The following is a 25,809-nucleotide window of genomic DNA, read 5'->3' on the forward strand; positions in this document are numbered from 1 at the left end:
ACACAATTCTTCTGAAAACTAAAGGTGTAAAGGTTATTATCAACCATAGCAGAGAAACAGGAGAGACCAAGATCTACTAGAAGGGAGGAAACTGGCCAAAATCCCACCGAGGCACTTGCGGCCCCCATCTGTGCAGATCCGTGTGCCCACCCAGCTTGGCAGGAGTAGAGACCAAACAAGGAGATTCTTCAACCACATCATCCTTGCAAGGTCAAGAAACCTGAAGGGGAGACAGCAGAGATCAGCTAAGGAGCTTCTGAGAGGGATACAGGCAGGACCAGTGAGCAGTTCCAATACAACTCCACCCGTTCTGCACTCTCCTATCCCCCAACTGACAGAACCATGAACCTCCAAAGAACTCATTCATCTCCAGTGGCAGGGCATCCAGCACAGCTGATCAGAACACCAGATCCACAGCACAACACAGAGGGAGGGAGGTAGGCATTTGGCATTGGTGAGATTGGAAGTCACCCCAAAAGGTAACAAGGCCAACTGACAAAAAAGCAGGTACACAGGCCTGCACTGGAAGTACTAATCTCTCTTTCCATGTCAGGGCAGGTTATGGGTTATATGTTCTTGGTTGGGTTTACCATTCTCAATTAAGCTGTATTTGGGGGTTGACTATTGTTGCCTTTGATGCTTTCAGATTTGTAGGGCCTTTGTCTTTTTCTTCTGTCATTATTGGGGGCAAGGTCTAGTATCACTGGCCTCAATGCCCCAACCAAAAGTCACAGGCTTGCAGACTGGATTAAAAGGCAGGCACCTGCTGATTGTTGCCTCCAGGAAACTCATGTCTCAATATAAGATAGACACCGGCTTAGGGCAAAAGGATGGAAAATGGTATTTAAGGCAAATGGGCCTAGGAAACAAGCAAGTGTTGCTATCTTAATATCTGACAGGATAGACTTCAAACCAACATTAGTGAGGAAAGATAAAGAAGGTCACTTTATACTGATTAAAGGAACACTTCAACAGGAGGACATTACAATGCTAAATGTATATGCACCTAACATGGGAGCTCCCTATTTTATCAAACACTAATAGACTTAAGGCCACAGATAACACCAAACACAATTGTAGTAGGTGACTTCAATACTCCACTCTCATCTATTGACAGGTAATCCTGGCAAAAAATAGGGAGAGAGACATCTGGATTAAATAACATCATGGAACAAATGGACCTAAAAGATATCTACAGAACATTCCATCCAAAATGCTGCAGAGTATACATTTTTCTTAGCAGCACATGGAACATTCTCTAAAATAGACCATATATTAGGACACAAAGCAAATCTTAACAAATAAAGGAAAATTGAAATAACTTCCTTTGTACTCTACCTGACCATAATGGGATTAAACAACAAATCAGCAATAAGAAACACTACAGAGCCTACATAAACTCATGGAGACTAAACAGTACACTATTAAATGATGACTGGATCATTGAAGAAATCAAAATGGAAATCAATCAATTCATAGAATCAAATGATGATGAGAATACAACATACCAAAACCTTTGGGACACAATGAAGGCAGTACTAAGAGGGAAATTTTTAGCTCTAAGTGCCTATATTAGGAAATTCGAGAGTTCACAAGTAAACAATTTAATGCTCCACCTCAAGGCCTTGGAAAAAGAAGAACAAGGCAAACCAAAACTCAGCAGGTGGGAAGCAATAATAAAGGTTAGAGCAGAAATTAATGAAATAGAAAACAAAAAAAAAATCCAATTAATCAATGAAACAATGAGTTTGTTCTTTGAAAGAATAAACAAGATTGATAAATCCATAGCAAATCTGTCCAGAAGAAAGAGAGAAGAGAAAAAATAATTATAATTAGAGATGAAAAAGGCACCATTACAACAGATACCAAAGAAATTCAGAAAATCATAGGGACATACTTTAAGAATATCTATACCTCTAAGTTTTAAAATCTAAAAGAAATGGATGATTTCCTTGATTTATATGACCCACCAAAGGCCAAAATTAAATTAAGATGAGATAAACCATTTAAATAGACCTATAACAATTACAGAGATCCAAATAGTTATAAAAAGTCTTCCAACTAAAACATATTCAGGCCCAGATGGATTCACTTGTGAATTTTACCAGACCTTCATGGAAGAACTAACACCAATGCTTCTCAAACTTTTCTTTTTTTAAAAAAATTTTATTAACATTTTCCATGATTATAAAAAAATATCCTATGGTAATTCCCTCTCCCCCACCCACACTTTCCCCTTTGAAATTCCATTTCAAACTTTTCATTAAAATAGAAAGAAAAGGAAGGAATTCTACTGAACTCCATCAATGAAGCAAGCATTTCCCTGGTACCAAAACCATCAAAAATAGAACAAAAAAAGAAAATTACAGACCAATCTCCATCATGAACACAGATGTAAAAATTCTCAACAAAATATTGGCAAACAGAATACAAGAATATATCAAAAACATCATTCACCCTGTCCATGTAGGTTTCATCCCAGATATGCAGGGATGGTTCAACATATGCAAATAAATAAATGCTATATAGTACATAAATGGGCTGAAGAACAAATATCACATGATCATCTCAATAGATGCAGAAAATTCTACATCCCTTCATGGTAAAATTCCTATAGAAACTGGGAATAGAAGGAACATATCGCAACAAAATAAAGCCTATTTATGATAAACCTACAGCTAACATAATACTAAATGGGGAAAAACTTGAAGCTTTTCCACTAAAATCAGGAACAAGACAAGAGTATCTACTGTTCTTATTCCTATTTAATATAGTTCTAGAAGTCTTCAACAAGACAAGAGACACTGATAAAAGGGATGCAAATTGAAAAGGAAGAGATCAAATTATTATTCTTTGCATATGATATGATTCTATACATAAAGAGCCCTAGAGACTATCAGCAAACTGTTAGAGCTGATAAACAATTTTATCAATGTAGCAGGATACAAAATAAATACACAAAAATCAGCAGCTTTTCTATATACTAACAACAAACATGTGGAGGATGAAATCCAGGAATCACTCCCATTCACAATTGTCTCAAAAAAATAATAATAAAGTACCTTTGAAAGAACTTAACTGAGGAAGTGAAAATCTCTACAATGAAAACTTTAAAGCACTCAAGCGAGAAATTGCAGAAGACACTGGGGAATGGAAAGACATCCCATGTTCTTGGACTGGAAGAATCAATACTATGAAAGCGTCAATCTTAACCAAAAGCAATCTACACATTTAATGCAATCCCTATTAAATTTCCAGTGGAATTTTTCATGGAAACAGAAAAAAACAATCCTAGCATTCATTTTTCAAGAACAAAAAATCTCAAATAGCACACAGTTTTGAGCAACAAAAATATGGATGGCGGTATCACCATATGTGAGGCTATATTAGAAACCCATAGTAACAGAAACAGCATGGTGCTGGCACAAAGACAAACATGTAGATCAGTGGAACACAATGGAGACCCAGGTGTTAATCCATGCAGCTACAGCCATCTGATTTTTTGACAAAAATGCCAAAAAATTCACTTGAGAAAAGACAGCTTCTTCAACAAGTAGTACTGGGACAACTGGATATGTCTATGTAGAAGGATGAAAAGAGATCCTTGTCTCTCTCCATGTACAAGGATCAAGTCAAAATGATCAGTGACCTTAATATCAGACTGGAACCTCTGAAACTGCTGGAGGAAACAGTAGGGGAAATCTTTCAACATATTGGCATGGGTAATGGCATTCTGAATACAATCCCAGTTGCTTAGGAAATAAAACTAATCAACCACTGGGATCTCATGAAATTACAAAGCTTTCGTACAGCAAAGGACACTATGAATAGAGCAAAAAAGACAGCCTAGAGAACAGGAGAACATCTTTGCCAGGTATACATCTGACAGAGGATTAATATCCAGCATATACAAAAAACTGAACTATAAGAAATCAAACAACCCAATTAAAAAATGGGCTATGGAACTAAATACAGTTCTCAAAAGAAATATAAATGGCATATAAACATCTAAAAAGTTAGTCTATATCCTTAGTCATCAGGGAAATGAAGATTAAAACTACTTTGAGATTCCACCTCACTCCTGTAAGAATGGTTATCATGAAGAAAACAAATGACAATAAATGCTGGTGAGGATGTGGAAAAAGGGGAACCCTTCTACACTGTTGGTGGGAATGTAGTCTGGTCCAGCCATTGTAGAAAACAGTGTGGAAGTTTCTGAGACAGCTAAAAATAGATCTACCATATGACCTGGCTATAACACCCCTAGGCATATGTCCTAAAGACTCCTTCCAGTACCTTAGAGATACTTGCACAACAGTGTTTATTGCAGCTCTATTCACAATAGCCAGGAAATGGAACCAGCCTAGATGTCCCTTAACAGATGAATGGATAATAAAGATGTGGTACATTTACACAATGGACTTCTTTCTATTCAGTGGTAAAGAAAAATGAAATTATGAAATTTGCAGGGAAATGGATGGATCTGGAAGGGATTATATTAAGTGAAGTAACTCTGGCCCAGAAAGCAAAACATCGCATATTGTCTCTCATATGTGGATCCTAGTTACAAATGTTCAGACTTGTGTGTGAGTTGTAGTAAAAATCAGTAGCAGAGACTAGTAAGTTAGAAAAGGGATATAAGGGATGGAGGAGAGGTAAGGACTTAAGGAGATGGTTATATATATATATATATATATATATATATATATATATATATGTAGTTGGACAGATTACTGCAGGTGAAATGGCCTAAGTGAGTAAAAGGAGTGTGGGGGAGGGGTAATCAAAATTAAGGATATTGTGAATAAGCCATATAACCTACTTTTTTGGATAATGGCACACCTAGAAGCCATAGAATGTTACTAGAAAAATTTCAGTGCCAGGGATGGGATACCTTCCAGTGACTTGTTTTCCAGGGAGTTCTTTGATGCTGTTGCAGTCCGGTTCACATTGCTGGTAGAAATCACCCAACCAAGAGTAGCTTCTGGGAAAAAGAGGTTTATTTTGGCTCACAGGCTTGAGGGGAAGCTTCACGATGGCAGGGGAAAACGATGGCATGAGCAGAGGGTGGACATCACCCCCTGGCCAACATAAGATGGACCACAGCAACAGAAGGGTGTGCCAAACATTGGCATGGGGAAACTGGCTTTAATACCCATAAGCCGGCCCCCAACAGTATACTCCCTCCAGGAGGCATTAATTCCCAAATCTCCATCAGCTGGGAACCTAGCATTCAGAACACCTAAGTTTATGGGGGACACCTGCATCAAACCACCACAGATGCCCCCAAAACATTACAGGCCATTGCAAGGCTCTTGGTTTCCCACCAGGAATGGATGGTAAGACCCTGTTGCTGAAGACCCCACCTGTCTGGTGCCGCAGTCAGGTTCACACTGCTGACAGAAATCACCCAACCAAAAGCAGCTTTTGGGGAAAAGGGGCTTATTTTGGCTTAAAGACTCAACGGGAAGCTCCAGGATGGCAGGGGAAAGCGATGTCATGAGCAGAGGGTGGACATCACCCCCTGGCCAACATAACATGGACAACAGGAACAGGAGAGTATCCCAAACACTCACATGGAGAAACTGGCTACAACACTCATAGGCCTGCCCCCAACAATTGACCACCTCCAGGAGGCTTTAATTTCCAATTGCCATCAGCTGGGGAGACTAGCATTTAGTATACCTGTTTCTGGCAGACACCTGAATCAAACCTCCACATTTTTCCCCTTTCCCCTATAAACTGATATCCATACGTGACATAAAATACAATGCATTCAGTATGACTTTAAGAGTCCCCATAGTTTTTATCAATCATAATGACGTTCAAACATCCCCATAATCTAAGGTCTTTTAACTGAGCCATAATACCAAAAACAAAAAAAAATCACGCCCCCCAACCACAATGGCACAGAATAAACACACTGCAAAAGATGGCATTAGGCATAGCCAAGAAGTATTCAACCAATACAATGTTTAAACAGGGCAAACATCAAATTCTGTAGTTCCAAGTCTAGTCAGTGACAAGTATCCAAGTCTGATAATTCTAAACAGCAATAAATCTCTGCAGTTCTGATTCTGCCCCTCCAGCTAGGCTACTCACAGTCCTGGAAAACTTCATCCTGGGACAGCAGCTTTCCTGGGCAGCCATCTCATGGTCCCAGCATCTCTACTGGGTCTCTACTGCAATCCATGGTTCATCCTCACAGCTCCATCAGGTCTCCATGCAGTCGTCCAGCAAACCTACTTCATACTGCCATAGCCATTTCCAAAACACAAGACTTTATTGCAAATTCAATGACCCTCTTTCCTGCATTTCTCATATCCTATAATACCAGGTAGAGTGCCAATTTGTTAATCCAGGGGGGAATAAAACAGACTTTGAAGAACAGGAAACTCCTTGAGCACTTGGGCCCCTTCAAAAGAGACTAAATTGATCCTGTTGCCCCAGTGTAGTTCGGCTGGCCCAATCTCAAAGGTTTTAATCTCTCAAACAATTGCAGGTGGATAGGCAACAGTTTAGGCTCAAAGATTTCATTTTTTCTGTGCCATATCCCTCTGCTCATATAGTCCGTCTCTATGCAATGCAGCCTGCACATCTTCTCAGGACAGAGGCATAACAGCAAGCTTCTTACACAAACTGCTTCTAGCCAAGTCCAGGCAAAGCTCTTTCTTACCATTAAAAGCCAAACTGCACAGTCCATAGTTCTTACTGCATCCAGGTCTTTCAACTCTGACCATAATAGTCCATCAAGCTGTGATTACAGCACTGAAAGGTGTCTCTTAGGCCAAGACTTCAAGTTTATCCATATTCTCTTGAAAATCAGTTCCAAAAGGCCAAAGCCACACAGTCAAATGTCTAGCAGCAAATGGCGCCACTCCTTGGTACCAACATTATTGTTATAGTCAGATTCACATTGCTGGCAGAAATCACCTGATGAGGAGAAGCTTTTGGGTAAAAAGGGTTTAATTTGGCTTACAGACTCAAGGGGAAGCTCCATGATGGTAGGGAAAAATGATAGCATGAACAGAGGGTAGACATCACCCCTTGGCCAACATAAAGTGGACAACAGGAACTGGCATGGGGAAACTGGCTACAATATCCATAAGCCTGCTTCCAAAAATACACCGCCTCCAGGAGGCTTTAATTTTCAATTGCCATCATCTGGGGAGACTAGCATTCAGAATACTTAAGTTTATGAGGGACACCTGAATCAAACCACCACACCTGGGCTGCAAGGTCACCAAGAAATCAAACTGGGAATGAGCTGAAAACCTTTTCCTGGTAGACTAGCTGACAGGAGGCCAGAAAAAGCTGCCCTGCAAGCAGCCTTATGGGAGACAGAAGCTGTCAGTAGTGAAAACAGTGGATACTGCAATCCTCAAGTTTGGCCAGCCAGGCCAAATGAGCCAATGGGTGCAATAGTGGCATGTGTATTATAGGGGAAACCAACTGTTCTATGATTGGACTGGAGACCTACTCTATGGGAGGGAATACATGCCTGGTACTGAAAATCTATTCAAAAGCCTGGGTGTGGAACGTCATGAGCATTAGGAGTATAATGCCTGCATATATTATGCTCACCAAACTGCCCAGTAAGCTCTTTACTTAATGTTCATACCCGTATACATTAATGCTACTCACACTTTTGTTTAAAGAAGCTTCTATTTTCAGATGGCAGTGTCCACCGGGATGATCCAAAAGGCACCATAGTGCTGAGAAGACATGATGGAGGAATGTTCAGACTGAAACATCTCTATCACACCTTCCAAGGCTCAGGGCCCATTATAGAAGAGGTGGCAGAAAATGTAACAGCCAAAGGAAGGGTAGGACTGCTCACAATGCAATCGACCAGACAGAAATTGGCCTTGATATCCATGACCTCACAATGCCTAGCATTATCTTCACAAGACCCTCATAATAGGAGCAAGAGATGATGACATTAAAATAAAAGAGAGACTAATGGAGAGAGGGAGGGGATATGATGGAGCATAGATTTGTGAAGGGGAAAGTGGGGGAGGGGGAGATGAGGGGAGGGAACTATCATTTTTTTTTTTTTTTGGTCTGGAAGTATGGAAGCTGTCAATAAAAAGGAAAAAAAGAAATTCAATTTAATAAAAGAAATTCATAAAGAATAAAAAAGGTTTTGAGGACCAGAACTGGGTCCTTTACATAAAAACATGAATGTCTAAGCCCTAACCCTCCATGGAAAGGCTGAGTAGGAAAAAAGTATATCCTCTTAATGGTAAAGGGAAAAAAATTTTTGCTGATGCCTTGGTTCTGGATAGAACCGAGTTTGAGAGAATTGGAATATATATGCTGTTTTGAGGTAGGGTCTCATTATAGCTCAGGCTAACCTGGAATTCACTATGTAGTCTCAGGGTGGTCTCAAACTCACAGCAATCCTCCTACTTCTGCCTCCCAAAGACTAGGATTAAAGGTATGTGCCACTATACCTGGCCTGACCTGATATTTTTATCCAAAGCTTTTCATTTATGCAAATTTGAAATTTATATGTATTACCTTGGTAGTCTGAGGAAGATGAAGCTCAAAAATTATTTAACATGGGCTGGAGAGATGGCTTAGCGGTTAAGCGCTTGCCTGTGAAGCCTAAGGATCCCGGTTCGAGGCTTGGTTCCCCAGGTCCCACGTTAGCCAGATGCACAAGGGGGCGCACGCGTCTGGAGTTCGTTTGCAGAGGCTGGAAGCCCTGGCGCGCCCATTCTCTCTCTGTCTTTCTCTGTTGCTCTCAAATAAATAAATAATTAATTAAAAAAAATTGAGAACTTTAAAAAAAAATTATTTAACATGATCTTGAGTTGATAACATCCCAGGATTAAAGAATCAATGACAAGTTATCTATTGATGAATAATATACAAAACAGGTCTTTACAGAATCAAGAATCAAGCTACTCCGAAATAACAGTTTACTGAAACAAAGCATGACACAGTGTAAAGGAATAAAGCAAAATATAGCATCCAACAAGGTAACATCACAATGTACAACATCTAATCGAAGCTCATCAAACACGCAAAAAGCTGGAAAAATTACCCATAATGGCATGGCGGTTAAGAAATAGACAAGAAGCTGGGCGTGGTGGCGCACGCCTTTAATCCCAGCACTCGGGAGGCAGAGATAGGAGGATCGCCATGAGTTTGAGGCCACCCTGAGACTACATAGTTAATTCCAGGTCAGCCTGGGCTAGAGTGAGACCCTACCTGGAAAAACCAAAAAAAAAAAAAAAAAAAAAAAAAAAAAAAAAGAAATAGACAAGAAATGAAAGATGATGAAAATTATAACTCTAAAACAGTTATTATAAATATGTTCAATAGTGTAAATAAAAATATTATCAGCCAGGCGTGGTGATGCATGCCTTTAATTCCAGCACTTGAGAGGCAGAGGTAGGAGGATTGCTGTGAGTTTAAGGCCACTCTGAGAATACAGAGTGAATTCCAGGTCAGCCTGGGCTAAAGTGAGACCCTACCTTGAAAACCAAAAAAAAAAAAAGTATCATAACCGAAAATTGAAGATTCCAAATAGCATATCCAGATATGTGAAATATAACATATAAAATGAATACACACACACCACACATGGGATTAACAGCAAATTAAGCAAAAAGAAGAAACAGTAGCAAATTTGGAACATATAGAAAATGGAACTATCTAAGAACACATGGAGACAACATGAACATGATAAAAGCAGATGATGAGTGTCCTGTAAATCCATGTAAGTCCACACAAATCCATTTAACTTAATTGTAGTTGGAGTGCCAGAAGAAAAGTAGAGAGGAAGAAGACAGGAAAACATTTAAAGAAATAGTGATTTAATACTTCCAAATTTGATGAAAATTTAAAAATTACAGATTTGAGAAGCTCAAAGAACCTCAGGATAAATAAGGAAAATCACACTGGATTGGGTAGTAATCAATTTGCTGAAAACACACAATAAAGAAATCTTGGGGGCTGGAGAGATGGCTTAGTGGTTAAGCCTTGCCTGTGAAGCCTGAGGACCTTGGTTTGAGGCTCGATTCCCCAGGACCCATGTTACCCAGGATGCACAAGGGGGTGCATGTGTCTGGAGTTTGTTTGCAGTGGCTGGAGTCCCTGGTGCGCCCATTCTCTCTCTCTATCTGCCTCTTTCTCTCTTTGTCTGTTGCTCTCAAATAAATAAATACAAATAAAAATATTTTAAAAAAAGAAATCTTGGAAGCATAACAGAAAGGAGACCCAGAGAGATGGGGCTGCAAGAATGCTTACAGACTTTATGTCAGAAGCTGTACAAACCAGAGGACAGTTGCTGACCTAGAATTCTATTCTCATAACATTGTACTTCAAAAGTGAAAGTTAAATAGTGTTCTGAAACCCAAAGTATGAGCGATTTCAATGCATGCAGACTTGCCCTAAAATGAATAAAAATTAAAAGTGCCAGATGGAAACTTGGATCTACTCAATCGAAGAGAATCATGTAAGTAAATATTGAAGATATTTTCCCCAGGTTAAAATCACTATAAAAGCTGGGCATGGTGGCACGCACCTTTAATCCCAGCACTCAGGAAGCAGAGGTAGGATCTCCATGAGTTCCAGGCAACCCTGAGACTTCATAGTGAATTCTAAGTCAGCCTAGGCTACAGTGAGACACTACCTTGAAAAAAAATTTACCATAAAAGACAACTGACCACAAGAAAATTATCTTTAGGATAATTTTTTCAGAACTGAGATAAGAGAAGGAAATGGATTAGCAACATATACACTCAACATTTCTTTTATTAGAAAATGGAGTAGAGGGATAGGGAGATGGCTCAGCAGTTAATGTCCCTTGCTTGCAAAGCCTGATGGCCTGAGTTAGATTCTCCAGCACCCAAGTAAAACTTGTTGCATATATCTAGAGTTAATTTGCAATAGACCCTGGGGCGCACACACACACACACACACACACACACACACACACACACACACAAAATGAAGTAGCAGGATTGGAGATATGGCTTAGTGGTTAAGGCATTTACATGTGAAGCCTAAGGACGCAGGTTCAATTCCCTAGAGTCCACATAAGCCAGTTGCTCATGATGGCACATGAATCTGGAGTTCACTTGCAGTGGCCAGAGGCCCTGGCACACCAATTCTCTCTCTCATAAATAAGTAAAAATTTTAAAATGAAGTAGCATCCTGTTATCATCTATTCTATTTGGCTGTTTGTCTTTGCTTTCTCAGTTTCTAGTGGCTTACTGTATATTAAAAAGATCTACTGTATAATACAAAGATCTGAAGCTGGGTATGGTGACTCATGCCTATAAACCCAGCACTGAGGAGGCTGAGGTGGGATGATCAAGTTGAGCCTGGGCTACAGAGTGAGTTCCTGGGCCAGAGTTCCTCAAAAATAAATAAATAGGGAGGCAGAGGTAGGAAGATCACTGTGAGTTCAAGGCCACCCTGAGACTACATAGTTAATTCCAGTCAGCCTAGGCTAGAGTGAGACCCTACATTGAAAAGCCAAAAATAAACCAATAAAACAAACAAACAAATAAAAAATAAAGTAGCAGAATTTGAAGATAGATTATGATGTCAAATATAGTTGGAGGCCTAAGAAAACAAACCCCTAAAAAATGAATGATTTTCAGTGGTGAAGATAAATGAAACATGTTTTTATTAAGTTAATTCAAAGGAAGAGAAGATGAAAGAAAGAAGCCAGGACGGCTTAGCTGGTTTAGCTTTACAAGCATGAAGACCTGAATTTGACCCCCAGTACACATGTAAAAATGCCTAATATGGCAGCACATGCCTGTAATCCCAGCACTGAGATGGAGGCGGGGTGATCCAGGCTAGCATAATTGATAAGAGTCGGGCCGATGAGAGACCCCTGTCTCAAAGGAGTTAGACAATATACCTGAGGATAACACCTAGGTTGTGCTCTGGCCTCCACATGCACATGCACAAACAAGCATGTGCACACAGACGTGCACTCTTCTATTGATTTTTCAATAGAAGTTTGGAGAGAAAGGCCAGTTGGGGAAGAGTGCTTGCCTTGCAAGCATGATGGCCTGAGAAGACCTCATAAACTCTGGGGACACAGATAAACTACGAGTACCACAGTACTCACATAAACAGCTGGGCCACACATGCCTGTAACTCCCGGCCCATGTGGAGCACAGAGGAGGAATATCTGCGGTCCACTGGGCAGCCAGTCTGACCAACAATGTCAGGTCCTGGTTCAATGAGAAACTGCACCTCAAGAAAACATGTGTGAAGGATAGAGGACACCTGATGTTCTTGGGTCTCACGTGCATGTGCACAGAGTGTGCACATCTGCCCACATATGTGCATATACAACACATATTACACAACCAAATATATGTGTGAACCAAATATATGTGTGTGTGTATATACACACACATATGTACATACACACATATATGTGACTGTATGTGTGTGTGTATATACAAACTGGACAAGATTGAAAACAAATTGCAAGTTTGTGATCTAACCACATCAATAATTATAAGGATATAAAGGACTGATGCATAAGAACTGTGTCAAAAAAGAATCAAACATACAACTTAAAAGGCAGAAATGATTAGACTAACTCAAACACAGCTAAAAGAAGGATGAAGATGAATATGTTGCAGATAAATTCTACAGAAACATGAAAATATCAAATAAACAGACTACAGACCTCACACGCACACAAGTACAGTTTTAGACTGTAATTTGATAAACCAACAGCAGAGGGCACTCATGAACTAGGGAACCAAATATGTAGCAAACCACTTCACTCCCTGCATAAAGACCCATTACTGCCAGTCAGGGAAGTCAAATGTGCTTGTGAACATTTTAGCTAATAAAATACTTTTGATTCATGAATGTTGATACTTTTCTAGGGCTCAATGTTTTTTTTTGTCAAATTATCCTTATTTATAAATAACATTGCTCTACATATCAGAGGCCCTAAAGGCTTCACCAGAAAACTCTAGAGCTGATGAATGCTTTCAGCAAAGTAGCATGGCACAAATTTATTCAAAATTAATACACAAGCCAGGCATGTCTTTAATCCCAGCCCTCGGAGGCAAAGGTTGGAGGATCACCATGAGATCAAGGCCAGTCTGGGACTACATAGTGAATTCCAGGTCAGCTTGGGCTAGAGCTAGACCCTACCTTGAAAAGCCAAAAAAAAAAAAGAAAGTATTAATACACATAATCAGTAACTTCTTATATACCAATGACAAACATAATGAAAAAGAAATCAGGGGGATTTCCAGGTAAGATGGTGGCTTAGGAGCCATGCTAAACCAGCCTAGGGAGGGATTTAAGCAAAACCCCAGCAACATACACTCTTCTTCTGAAAAGTGAAGGAGTATAGGTTATTCTTAGACACAGCAGAGAAGACAGAGACCAAGATCCACCAGAAAGGAGGACAATGGCCAGAGTCCCACTGAGGTGATTGCAGGCATGTCAGGAGGCAGCAGCAGAAAAGACCAAGCAACAGATTTCTCAACTCCATCAGCCTTCTTGCAAAGTTAAGAAATCTGAAGGAAAGACAGCCGAGATCAACTAAAGAGCTACTGAAAGTGTGAGCAACTCCAGAAGCCTGAACTCCCCCGTCTCCCACCATCAGAACCGCAAACCTCCAGCATTCAGCCCCCAGTGGCAGCGCAGCCAGCACAGCTGATCAGAAGTGCAGCAAGGTACACAGGCCTGCAGGAGCTAATCTCTCTTTCCTTGTCAGGGCAGGATATAGGGTATATATTCTTGGTTGGCTTTACCATTCTCAAATAACTGGTATTTGGGGGTTGAATTTTGTTGCCTTTGGTGCTTTCATATATACAGGGCCTTTGTCTTTAGCTTCTGTCATTATTGGGGGCAGGATCTGATCCAGATCCAGGTTGACCTGGAACCCAATTCAGAACAGAAATTTCTACCTCCCAGCTCACAAGATTAAGGGTGTAGAATAATGCGCACCCTTAGGAATTTTGGCTTTATATGATTATCTGTTTGTTTTAATCCCCACAATTGCATACTTTGTGCTAGTTTTTATTAATTGTGTATGTTACTCAGTTGAAGTTTTGAATTTGCCAGTAAATTATTCCACCCATTCCACTAGAATACTTGCATAGCAAGCAAACTCAACACCTAGGATTGCTTCTGTGGCTTGATTGGGGTACAAGAGCTACACCTGGCACCTTGAACCTATATCCTGAGGGTGTATAGAGGTGGATTGCCACATCTGGGAACACTGTACATAAGTAGAAGCATCAAATCTACTCAAGATGCAAAAATCGCTACAATATAATACAAGAAACTCAAAGAACCAGACAATACAGTTCCACCAAAAAATATAAATCCAACAGAAACGATCACCAATGAGACTATTTTATATGAAATGCCTGACAAGATTTTCAGAAAATGATGGTATCTGTGCTCAAAGAAATCAGAGAAGAAATGAAGGGCATCAAAGAAGAAAACAAAGGCATTAAAGAAGAAAACAAACTTCTGAAAGAGAATACAGGAAACCAGCTTAACAAGATAAAGAGATCGTTACAAGACATATGTAAGGAATCAGAAATACTGAAGAAAAACCAGACTGAAATCCTGACTCTGAAAAATATAGTCAATGAAATAAAAAAAACTCTGTGGAAAGTCTCACCAGTAGAATGGATGAAGGAAAGAACAGAATATTTAAGGTAGAAGACCAGGTAGCAGATCAAATACAGTCCAACAAAGAGAAAGACAAGCTAATAGCAAGGTATGAGTGGGAACTTCAAGATATCAACGACACTATGAAAAGATCAAACATAAGAATTCAGGGTATAACAGACGGAGAAGAATTTCAATCTAGAGGCTTAGTAGGTGTTTTCAACAAAATCATAGAAGAAATTTTTCCTCAAATTGGGAAAGAAATGTCAATGCAGATACAAGAAGCTTTTAGAATACCAAACAGACAAAATCTGGAAGGAACCTCTCCTCACCATGTTATAATTAAACTGCTAAACACACAAACCAAAGAAAATATATTGAAAGCACTTGGAAGAAACAAGTCACCTAAAAAGGCAAGCCTATCAGAATAACTGCAGATTATTCAACACAAACTTTAAAAGCCAGAAGGGCTTGGAATGATGTATTCCAAGTTCTGAAAGATAACAACTATCAACCAAGATTACTTTATCCTGCAAAGCTGTCTATTGAAATTGATGGAGAAATAAGGACACTCTACAACAAAAAACAGGCTAAAGGAATTTATGACAACTAAACCAACTCTACAGAAAATACTTGAAAGAATTCTTAATGCCGAAGAGAAAGCAAAACACACACAGGAGGAAAAATAGGAACAAATAAACTATACTCAAATAACAGAACAAATGAGTAAAGGGAAAACAGGAAACACTACAAAATAAGAAGAATGGTGAGAATAAATGCATACCTTTCAATAATAACTCTTAATATCAATGGCCTCAATGTACCATCCAAAAGCACAGGCTTGCAGACTGGATTAAAAGGCAGGATCCTGCCATTTGTTGCCTCCAGGAAACTCCCCTCTCAATAAAAGATAGACACTGCCTTAGGGTAAAAGGATGGAAAACGTTGTTTCAAGCAACTGAGCCTAGGAAACAAGCAAGGGTAGCTATCCTAGTATCTGACAGGATAGATTTCAAACCAGCATTAGTGAGGAAAGATAAAGAAGGTCATATTATATTGATTAAAGGAACACTCCAGCAGGAGGATATTACAATCCTAAACATATATGCACCTAACATGGGGCTCCCAGTTTCATCAAACAAACACTATTAGACTTATGGTCACAGATAACATCAAACGCAATTGTAGTGGGAGACTTCAAAACCCCACTCTCATCAATTGACAGGTCATCCCAGCAAAAAAATAAACAGAGAGACATCTGAATTAAATGATGTCATGGAACAAACGAACCTAACAGATATGTACAGAACATTCCATCCAAATGCTGCAGAATATACACTTTTCTCAGTAGCACATGGAACATTCTCTAAAATAGACCATATATTAGGACACAAAGCAAATCCCCACAAATATAGGAAAATTGAAATAATCCCTTGTACTCTATCTGACCACAATGGGATTAAACTGCAACTCAGCAACAAGAAAAGCTACAGAACATACAGAAATTCATGGAGACTAAACACTACACTATTGAATGATCAATGGGTCATTGAAGAAATCAAAAAGAAAATCAATAAATTCACATAATCAAAAGATGATGAGAATAAAACATACCAAAATCTTTGAGACACAATGAAGGTAGTCCTAAGAGGGAAATTTATAGCTCTAAGTGCCTATATTAAGAAATTAGAGAGTTCACAAATAAATGATTTAATGCTCCACCTTAAGGCCTTGGAAAAAGAACAAGGCAAATCAAAAATCAGTAGATGAGAAGAAATCATAAAGATTAGGGCAGAAATTAATGAAATAGAAACCAAAAACAAAAAAATCCAAAGAATCAATGAAACAAAGAGTTGGTTCTTTGAAAGGATAAACAAGATTGACAAACCCTTAGCAAATTTGACTAGAAGAAAGAGAAAAGAAACAAAAATTAATAAAATTAGAGATCAAAAGGCACCATTACAACAGATACCAAAGCAATTCAGACAATTATAAGTACATACTTTAAGAATATATGTGCCTCTAAGTTTGAAAATCTGAAAGAAATGGATGATTTCCTTGATTTATATGACCTACTAAAATTAAATCAAGATGAGATAGACCATTTAAATAGATCTATAACAAGTACAGAGATCCAAGCAGTTATAAAAAGTGTCCCAACTAAAAAAAGCCCAGGCTCAGATGGATTCACTGGCAAATTTTACCAGACCTTCATGGAAGAACTAACACCACTGCTTTTCACTTTTCTATAAGATAGAAAAGGAAGGAATTCTACTGAACTCCTTCTATGAAGCCAGCATCACCCCCATACCAAAACTAAGCAAAGACAGAAAAACAACAAAAAATTATAGACCAGTCTCTCTCATGAACATAGATACAAACATTCTGAACAAAATATTGGCAATCAACCTACAGAAGGGAGAAAATCTTTGTCATTTACACATCTGTCAGAGGATTAATATACAGAATATACAAAGAATTCAAAAAACAGAACAATAAGAAATCAAACAACCCAATCAAAAAATGGGCTATGGAACTAAATAGAGAGTGCTCACTGAAAGAAATACAGATGGCAGCCGGGCGTGGTGGCGCACGCCTTTAATCCCAGCACTCGGGAGGCAGAGGTAGGAGGATCGCCATGAGTTCAAGGCCACCCTGAGATGACAGAGTTAATTCCAGGTCAGCCTGGACCAGAGTGAGACCCTACCTCAAAAAACCAAAAAAAAAAAAAAAAAAAAAAAAAAAAAAGAAATACAGATGGCATATAAACATATAAAAAAAGTGTTCTACATCCTTAGCCATCAGGGAAATGCAAATTAAAACTACTTTGAGATTCCATCTCTCTCCTGTCAGAATGGCTACCATCAAGAAAACAACTGACAATAAATGTTGGTGAGGATGTAGTAAAAGGGGAACCCTTCTGCACTGTTGGTGGGAATGTAATCTGGTACAGCCATTGTGGAAATCAGTGTGGAGGTTCTTGAGACATCTAAAAATAGATTTGCCATATGATCCAGCTATAGCACTCTTAGGCATATGTCCTAAGGATTCTCACTACCTTAGAGATACTTGCACAACCATGTTTATTGCTGCTCTATTCACAATAGGTAGGAAATGGAACCAGCCTAGATGTCATCCACAGATGATTGGATAATAAAGATGTGGTACATCTACATAATGGAATTCTATTCAGTGGTAAAGAAAAATAAAATTTGCAGGGAAATGGATGGATCTGGAAAAGATTGTACTATGTGAGGTAACCCAGGCCCAGAAAGCCAAACGTTGCATGTTCTCTCTCATATGTGGATCCTAGTTACAAATGTATAGACTTGTGTGTGATCTGGAACCAAATATAGTGTAGCAGTGTCCAATAAGCTAGAAAACGGCTATAAGGGGGGGAGGAAAGGGAAGGTCTTAAGAGGATGGTATTGTATATATGTAAGTAGAAGAACAGATTACAGGGAGGGGGAAGGTCTAAGTGTGGTCAGGGGAAGAGATTGTATAAAAGAAGGGTGGGGGCCGGGAGGGTCGATCAAAATTCAGAAGCCATAGATTATTACTAGAAAAATTTCAGTTCCTGGAATGGGATACCTTCCAGTGAATCATTGGCCAGGGAGGTCCCTGTTGCCTTCATAACATTATAGGCTTTTGCCAAGGCCCTTGGTTCCCCATGAGAAAGCGATGGTAAGACCCTATTGCTGAAGACTTTACATGCCTAAGAAGCAAAGTCACTGAGAAATCAAGTTGGTGCTAAGCAGAAAACCTTCTCCCTATAACTCAGCCAACTGAAAGCTAGAAAAAGCTGCACTGTATGCAGTCTTATGGGAGACAGAGGTCATCAGCAGTGAAATCAATGGACACTGGCAACCTCAAAATTGGCAAGACAGGCCAAATGACTGAATGAGTGCAATAGTGGCATGTCTGCTCTGAGGGAAACCAACTTCTCTCTAACTGGACTGAAGGCCCACTCTATGGGAGGGAATATGTGCCTGGTACTGAAAACAGCCTATGGCAGAGGAGGTCATGAGCCTTAGGGGTATAAAGCCTGCTCTTGTCTGGATAAACGCATATATTACTCTCACCAAATTGCCCAAGCACTACACTTAATGTTCATACTCATATATTAATGCTACTCTCCCTGCTGATTAGAGAAGCTTCTCTTTTCAGATGGTGATGACCACTAAGATGACCCAAAAGACAACATAGTACTAAGAAGAAGGGATGGAGGAGTGTCCAGCACTGAAACATCTCACACCCTCCAAGGCTCAGGGTCCATTATGGAAGTGGTGACAGAAAGACTGTAAGAGCCAAAGGAAGGGTAGCACTCCCTACATACAACTGTCCAGACAGAATTTGGCCTTGACATCCAAGGCCTCACAGTGCCTAGCAATACCCACACAAGACCCTCATAATAGGAGAAAAAGATGATGACATCAAATTAAAAGAGAGACTAATGAGAGAGGGAGGGTCTATATATATATATATATATATATATATATATATATATATATATATATATATATATATATATGTATATATATATATACATATACATATATATGTATATGTATATATATATATATATACACATACCCTTGGATAGCCAAACTATCCCCAGAAGAAGAAAAATACTTCTGGTGGTATCACCATATCTGATTTAAAATTATACTACAGAGCAATAGTAATAAAAACAGCATGGAACTGGGACAAAAGATGTGTAGATTAATGGAATAGAGTAGAGCATCCAGTACTACAGCCATCTGGTTTAAAAAATAATTGTGAATATTTTATTTTTAATTGAGAGAGAGAGAGAGAGAGAGAGAGAGAATGGGTGCCCTAGGGCCTTTAGACACTGCAAACTAACTCCAGACACATGTGCCACCTTGTGCATCTGGCTTTATGTGGGTCATGGGGAATTGAACCTGTGTTCTTTGGCTTTGCAGGCAAGTACCTTAACCACTAAGCCATCTCTTCAGCCCCCATCTGATTTTTGACAGCGACTCAAAATACATATTGCAGAAAAGATAGCATTTTCAAAGATGCTGGAAAAACTGAATATCTACATGGAGAAGAATGAATTTAGACCCTTATCTCTCACAATGCACAAAACTCAACTCCAAGTGGATTGAAGATCTCAACTGAAAACCTGAAATGACTACAGAAAAAAAGTGAAAGAACACTTCATGATACTAGTGTAGAGGAGGAATTTTTCTTAAATATTTATTTACTTATTTGAGAGAGGAAGGGAGAAAGAAAGAGAGAATGGGTGCACTAGGGCCTCCAGCTACTGTAAACAAACTCCACATGCATGTGCCACGGTGTACATCTGGCTTACATGGATACTGGGAAATTAAACCTGGGTTCTTGGGCATTATAGACAAGAGCTTTAAGGACTAAGCCATCTCTCCAGCTCTTGGGAAGCACCTTCGGAATAGAGTCCTAGCTGTCCAAGACATGAGGCAAACAATTAACAAATGGGACCTCATGAAACTTCAAAGCCATTGTACATTAAAAGAGGCCATCAGCTCCTCCTCCCGCGGGCCGCGGGGTCCGCGCACCCGCCGAGGGAGGCCTGAGCATCTGCCCGCAGGTGTCCGAGGCGAGGCGAGGCGAGGCCCCGCGGGACAGCCGGCTTTGACCCCATGGTGGGTTTCGGGGCTGCTGGTGGTGATCGTCAACCTCGCGTTCAACTGCTGGAGCATCTCCTCCCGTCACGTTCTGCTTCAGGAGGAGGTGGCCGAGCTGCAGGGCCAGGTCCAGCGCACCGAGGTGGCCCGCGGACGCCTGGGGAAGCGCAATTCCGACCTCTTGCTCATGGTGGACACACATAAGAAGCAGATCGACCAGAAGGAGGCCGACTACGGCCGCCTCAGCCGCCGGCTGCAGGCCAGAGAAGGCCTGGGGAAAAGATGTGAGGGTGACAAGGTTAAACTACGGAACAACGTAGCTTATCAGATGGCAGATATACATCATTTAAAGGAACAACTGGCTGAGCTTCGCCAGGAGTTTCTTCGACAAGAAGATCAGCTTCAAGACTATAGGAAGAATAATACTTATCTTGTGAAGAGGTTAGAATATGAAAGTTTTCAGTGTGGACAACAGATCAAGGAGTTAAGAGCACAACATGAGGAAAATATTAAAAAGTTAGCAGACCAATTTTTACAGGAACAAAAGCAGGAGGTCCCCAAGGTTCAATCAAATGATGGAAAAGAACTGGGTATAAATGATCATGTAATACCTAACAATATTCCAAACATAGCTGAGAATGCTGCAAATGAGGAACCCTCAAGTAATCATATTCCACATGGGAAAGAACAAATCAAACGAATTGGTGATGCAGGCATGCCTGGAATAGAAGAGAATGACCTAGCAAAAGCTGACGATTTTCCCGCTGCTTTAAAGAAGCCCCCTGTTTTAGGTTCTCCACATGAAAGTCATCAAGCAATCTCCCATCTCCCAACTGGACAATCTATTTCAGCAAATATGGCTCCAGGTTCACATGTAAACCACAATGGAAATCCTGATATGTCCAAACAGAACCCTTCCAATCCTCTTCAGCACTTAATTCCAGATTCAAACTTGGTGAGAGAACCCAAAATTCAAACAGATGTACTGAAGCAGCCCACCAAGGACAGAGTCAGTGATTTCCACAAATTGAAGCAAAGCCGATTCTTTGATGAGAATGAATCCCCTGTTGATCTGCAACATGGCTCTAAACTGGCGGATTATAATGGGGATGATGGTAACGTAGGTGAGTATGAGGCAGACAAGCAGGCTGAGGAAGAAGATGGTGATGGTGGAGAGGAAGACGTCCAAGAGGAAGAACGAGACCTTCAGATTGATCCTGCAGACTATGGAAAACGTTTCAATGATGTCCTTTAACGCCTAAAGTAAAACTTCAGAAAACCAAAAGTGCTGTAAAAATGGAATAATTTCTACTTTGTCAACTTTAACTTTTGTTGTAAAGATCAGTTGTATCAGTTGTAAAGATACATTGTGATAGATTTAAGGAAAAACTTTATTGAAGAAGTGTACCTATGCACATAAGGGAACTTTTTCATGCTGTATTGTCAAAGCAGAAATGTTTTTGGTTATGACACAGTGGAACCAAAAACAATTAATCTTTGCATTTAAAGCAAACTAATGTATATGCCACATTTTATTAAGCCCATTTTTTCCCCACAGATAGAAAGGCAGGATAGAGTGGTTGTACAGATTATAAGTTGCACATAGCATAACCATGGTGAGAAGTTATTCAGCTGAAAAATTGTTATCCACTAATATATTCTTGTTAGCCCAACAGATGTTCTGTCTACCCTCATTTAATGCTCTTCAAGGAGTCATATTAGAATAGTGACAGAAAAGAGGGGAAACTGGATGCCAAACACTGGAACACTGGGCAACATGTACAGTTACCTTCCCTGCTCCTTTTTTTTTTTTTTTAAAAAACATAATGATGCATTTTGGTAGATTCACTTTCATCTGATGCCTGATGAAAGTTAAGAAAATTTTCACAGACATAACAATATTTATGTTGCGCCTTACTTAGTTCTTGAAGTTGTGGGATGCATGATTGGCATTGTATTTTCAAATTTTAGCTTTTCAAGTAATAACAGTACTGTTCAGCTATTGCCAGTGCTGGCTAAAATTCTTTTTATTTTCAGAGTTCATTTAAGTGACAAATCCTGAAAGGGACTAAATCTAATTTGAAATGAATCTGAAATATTTCAAAGCTTTTTCTGGTAGTTTTAATGATTTTATTTGGTTAGACTTTTCCAGAACTACTAAATAAGGAATTTTAACATTTTTAATTCATGTGCAGATAAATTAGTACAGTGCAGTCTACAGCTGTTTTATTAAAATGGCTTAAAGATTTGTAATAAAAATGAAATCTTTGTAATTAATGCATTAGGTAAGAACCCATCAACCTTACAGTTGCTAGACTTATAGAAATATTTTCAATGTATTTTGTCTTTTTTGACATAATTCATTAGGATATATAAACTAATCCTTACTTTCTGATTTCAAGTACTTTTAAATCTTGCTCCCTAAAAGTGAAAAGTTTTGATATTAGGGGATATTCAAAGTTTTTACTCCTACATGTCAGAAGGACTACTGTTATTTGAATATAAACATGAAATATAGGAATGGGGATATAGTTCATTGATAGAGTTCTTGCTGAGGATGTGTAAGGCCTAGTTTTGATTCTCAACATTGCACATACATATATATACACATAAATACCTACCGACATACCAACTAGGCAAAGACGACTCCACCTATACAATACACAAAAATTCAAGTTTATAGAAGAAATAGGCTGCTATTTTCTTAGACTTCAGTACAAAATTATTTAATGACCAGGATAAGGTGAAATAATTTATGGAAGTTAGTTTTACTACTGTATCAAACAATTCATACTTTATTGTCAGTAGAATCATGTCTATAATAATATATATGATTCAGAAATTTTAAATGGAGATAAAATAATGTAACATAGTGACACATGGTTATAATTCTAGCACTCAGGAAGTACAGGCAGGAGGAACAGGAGTTCAAGGCCAGTCTTGACTACATAGCCAGTTCCTGGTAAGTCTGGGCTACTTGAAACTCAAAAAACTAAAAACAGCCAGGTTTGGTGCTGGTGCATGCTTTAATCCCAGCCATTGGGAAGCAGAGGTGGGAGGATCATTATGATTTTTGAGGGTGCCTGAGACTACATAATGAATTCCAGGTTAGCAGGGGCTAGACTGAAACCATACCTCGAAAAACAAACAAACAAACAAACAAATATACCACTACCACTAACAACACAACTAAAACCAAAACCAAGTATGATGGCACACATCTTTAATCCTAGCACTTAGGAGGTAGAGGTGCTCACCAGGTCAGACTGGGCTAGAGTGAAACTCTTCCTTGGGCAAAAAAATTCAAACAACAAAGCAAAACAGTTGAAGAGAACACACGTCCTGGGCTGGAGAGATGGCTTAGTGATTTGGCCTGCAAAGCCAAAGGACCCAGGTTTCATAACCCAGGACCCACGTAAGCCAGATGCACAAAGTGGTGCATGTGTCTGGAGTTTGTTTGCAGTGGATGGAAGCCCTGGCACACCCATTCCCTTCCCCCCGTTTCTCTCAAATAAATAAATAAAATATATTAAAAAAGAGAACATACGTACTTTGGACATTAGCATGGGGAGATAATCTAAAATAGTAGTACTATGTCACGTCTGATGTAACAGCCTTTACAGACGAAAACCATGAAGTTACATGCCTTCGTTCCTTTGTCATCATATGATCACTTAGTCATGTGGAAGTTATTCTTACACAGCAAGAACTTCAATCAGCAATTTAGACATTTTATAAACTGAGAAATCTTGGACCAATTGATAATATTTCTGACTGTATTAACATTTTAGTGCTAAAAATATGTGAATCTCTTAAAATTCTGACATTATACAGTCTGTGTTAAACATGCTGTTTTTTATAATGTTTTACTTCTGCCTTAAAATTTAGGTTTTTTTTAAAATGTACTTTTGCCCTGAATTAAGTGTTAATTTGATGGGAACTCTGCTTTTAAAATCATCACTTACTGGGTTCTAATAAATTAAAGTTAAACTTGAAAAAAAAAAAAAAAGAGGCCATCATCAGGCTGGAGAGATGGCTTAGCAGTTAAGTGCTTGCTTGTGAAGCCCAAGGACACTGGTTCAAGGCTCAATTCCCCAGGACCCACATTAGCCAGATGCACAAAGGGGTGCACACGTCTAGAGTTTGCAGTGGCTGGAAGCCCTGGTGTGCCCATTCTCTCTTTTCCTCTCTGTCTGCCTCTTTTTCTCTCTGTGTGTCACTCTCAAATAAATAGATAAAAATGAACCAAAAAAAGTTAAAAGAGACCATCATTAAGTCAAGAGAGAGCCTACACAATGAAAATAAATCTTTGCCAACTGGTAAATGTTTTAGATCTAGCATGTACAAATAACTGAAAAGACTAAAGAATTAAAAAATCAACTCAATGAAAAATTAGGCTATGGAACTGAACAGAGTTCTCAAAAGAAGAAATATAAATGATAATAAACATATAAAAACATTCAACATCTTTAGCCATCAGGAAAATGCATATTAAATCTCACCCCAGTCAAAAAAAAAAAAAAACAAAACAAATCAAATGATAACAAATGCTGGCAGGTGCTTGGGGAAAAAGGAGCCCTCACTCAGTACTGGTGTTGCAGCCATTATGGAAAGCAGTGTGGAAGTTTCTCAAAAAGCTCAAAATAGGTCTGCCATGTGCCTCAGCTATACCATTCTTGGGCATATATCCTAAAGACTCTGCACTTCACGATGAGATACTTGCTCAGCCATGTGTGTTGCTGCTCTATTCACAATAGCTAGGAGGTGGAGTCATCCCAGACGCCCATCAACTGATGACTGCATAATGAAGAAGGGTGCATCTACACAATGGAGTTTTATTCAGCTGTAAAGACAAATAAAATTTGTAGGAAAATGTTGAGGTCAAGAAATTTTATACTAAGTGAGATAACCCAGGCTCCTATGCAAATCCTAAGTTCAAATTTTTAGATTTATATATTAGTTGATATAAGAGACAGTAGAGGCCAGGAAACTGGAAAGGGCCATGATGGGTTGGGGGAGAGCTTCAGGGGCAGATATAGCAGACATGTAGCTAGAGGGGAAAAATACTGGAGGTGGGAAGCCTAAAGTGGGGTCAGGGGAAGAGAACGGAGCAAAGGGAAGGGTAGCCAAAACTGAAGACATGAAAAATGCCATAGAGTAACCCACTTCTTTGTTAACTAATTTTAAAATACATTAAGATGAGAAAGAGAGAGAGAGTATAAATGGGCAAAAGCTCCCTGTGGCCAGGCGTGGTGGCACATGCCTTTAATCCCAGCACTTGGGAGGCAGAGGTAGGAGGATCGCTAAGAGTTCGAGGCCACCCTGAGAGTACATAGGGAATTCCAGGTCAGCCTGAGTGAGACCCTACCTCCAAAAACCAGAAGAAAAAAAAAAGCTCCCTGTGGAGGTAGACAATGTCGCTCTCTGAAGTCATAGGCTGTTGCAGAAAAATCCCAGCACCAGAGGTGGGATATCTCCTAGTGAGTTATTGGTCAGAGAGGCCTGCAAGGTCCCCAAGATAATGCAAGTTATTTCCAATGCCCTTGGTTGC

General features: G+C 39.4%; 2 protein-coding genes across 2 annotated transcripts in view; one reads left to right on the forward strand and one right to left on the reverse strand.

Annotated features, from left to right (window-relative positions):
* Positions 1-25,809, reverse strand: part of Olah (oleoyl-ACP hydrolase) — a 129,310-nt gene that overhangs the window by 12,109 nt on the left and 91,392 nt on the right. The window lies entirely within an intron of this gene.
* On the forward strand, positions 20,086-22,001 carry LOC123455109 (protein GOLM2-like). Its single transcript, XM_045135283.1, has one exon. It carries the CDS (start codon positions 20,086-20,088, stop codon positions 21,511-21,513), a length of 1,428 nt encoding a protein of 475 aa, XP_044991218.1. The 3' UTR covers positions 21,514-22,001.

This window comes from Jaculus jaculus, chromosome 15, assembly GCF_020740685.1.
Source record: "Jaculus jaculus isolate mJacJac1 chromosome 15, mJacJac1.mat.Y.cur, whole genome shotgun sequence".
Lineage (NCBI taxonomy): Eukaryota > Metazoa > Chordata > Mammalia > Rodentia > Dipodidae > Jaculus > Jaculus jaculus.

Excerpts from the sequence above, each read along its gene's own strand:
- LOC123455109 (XM_045135283.1), top strand. The coding sequence starts at position 20,086 with ATGAGGCAAACAATTAACAAATGGGACCTCATGAAACTTCAAAGCCAT.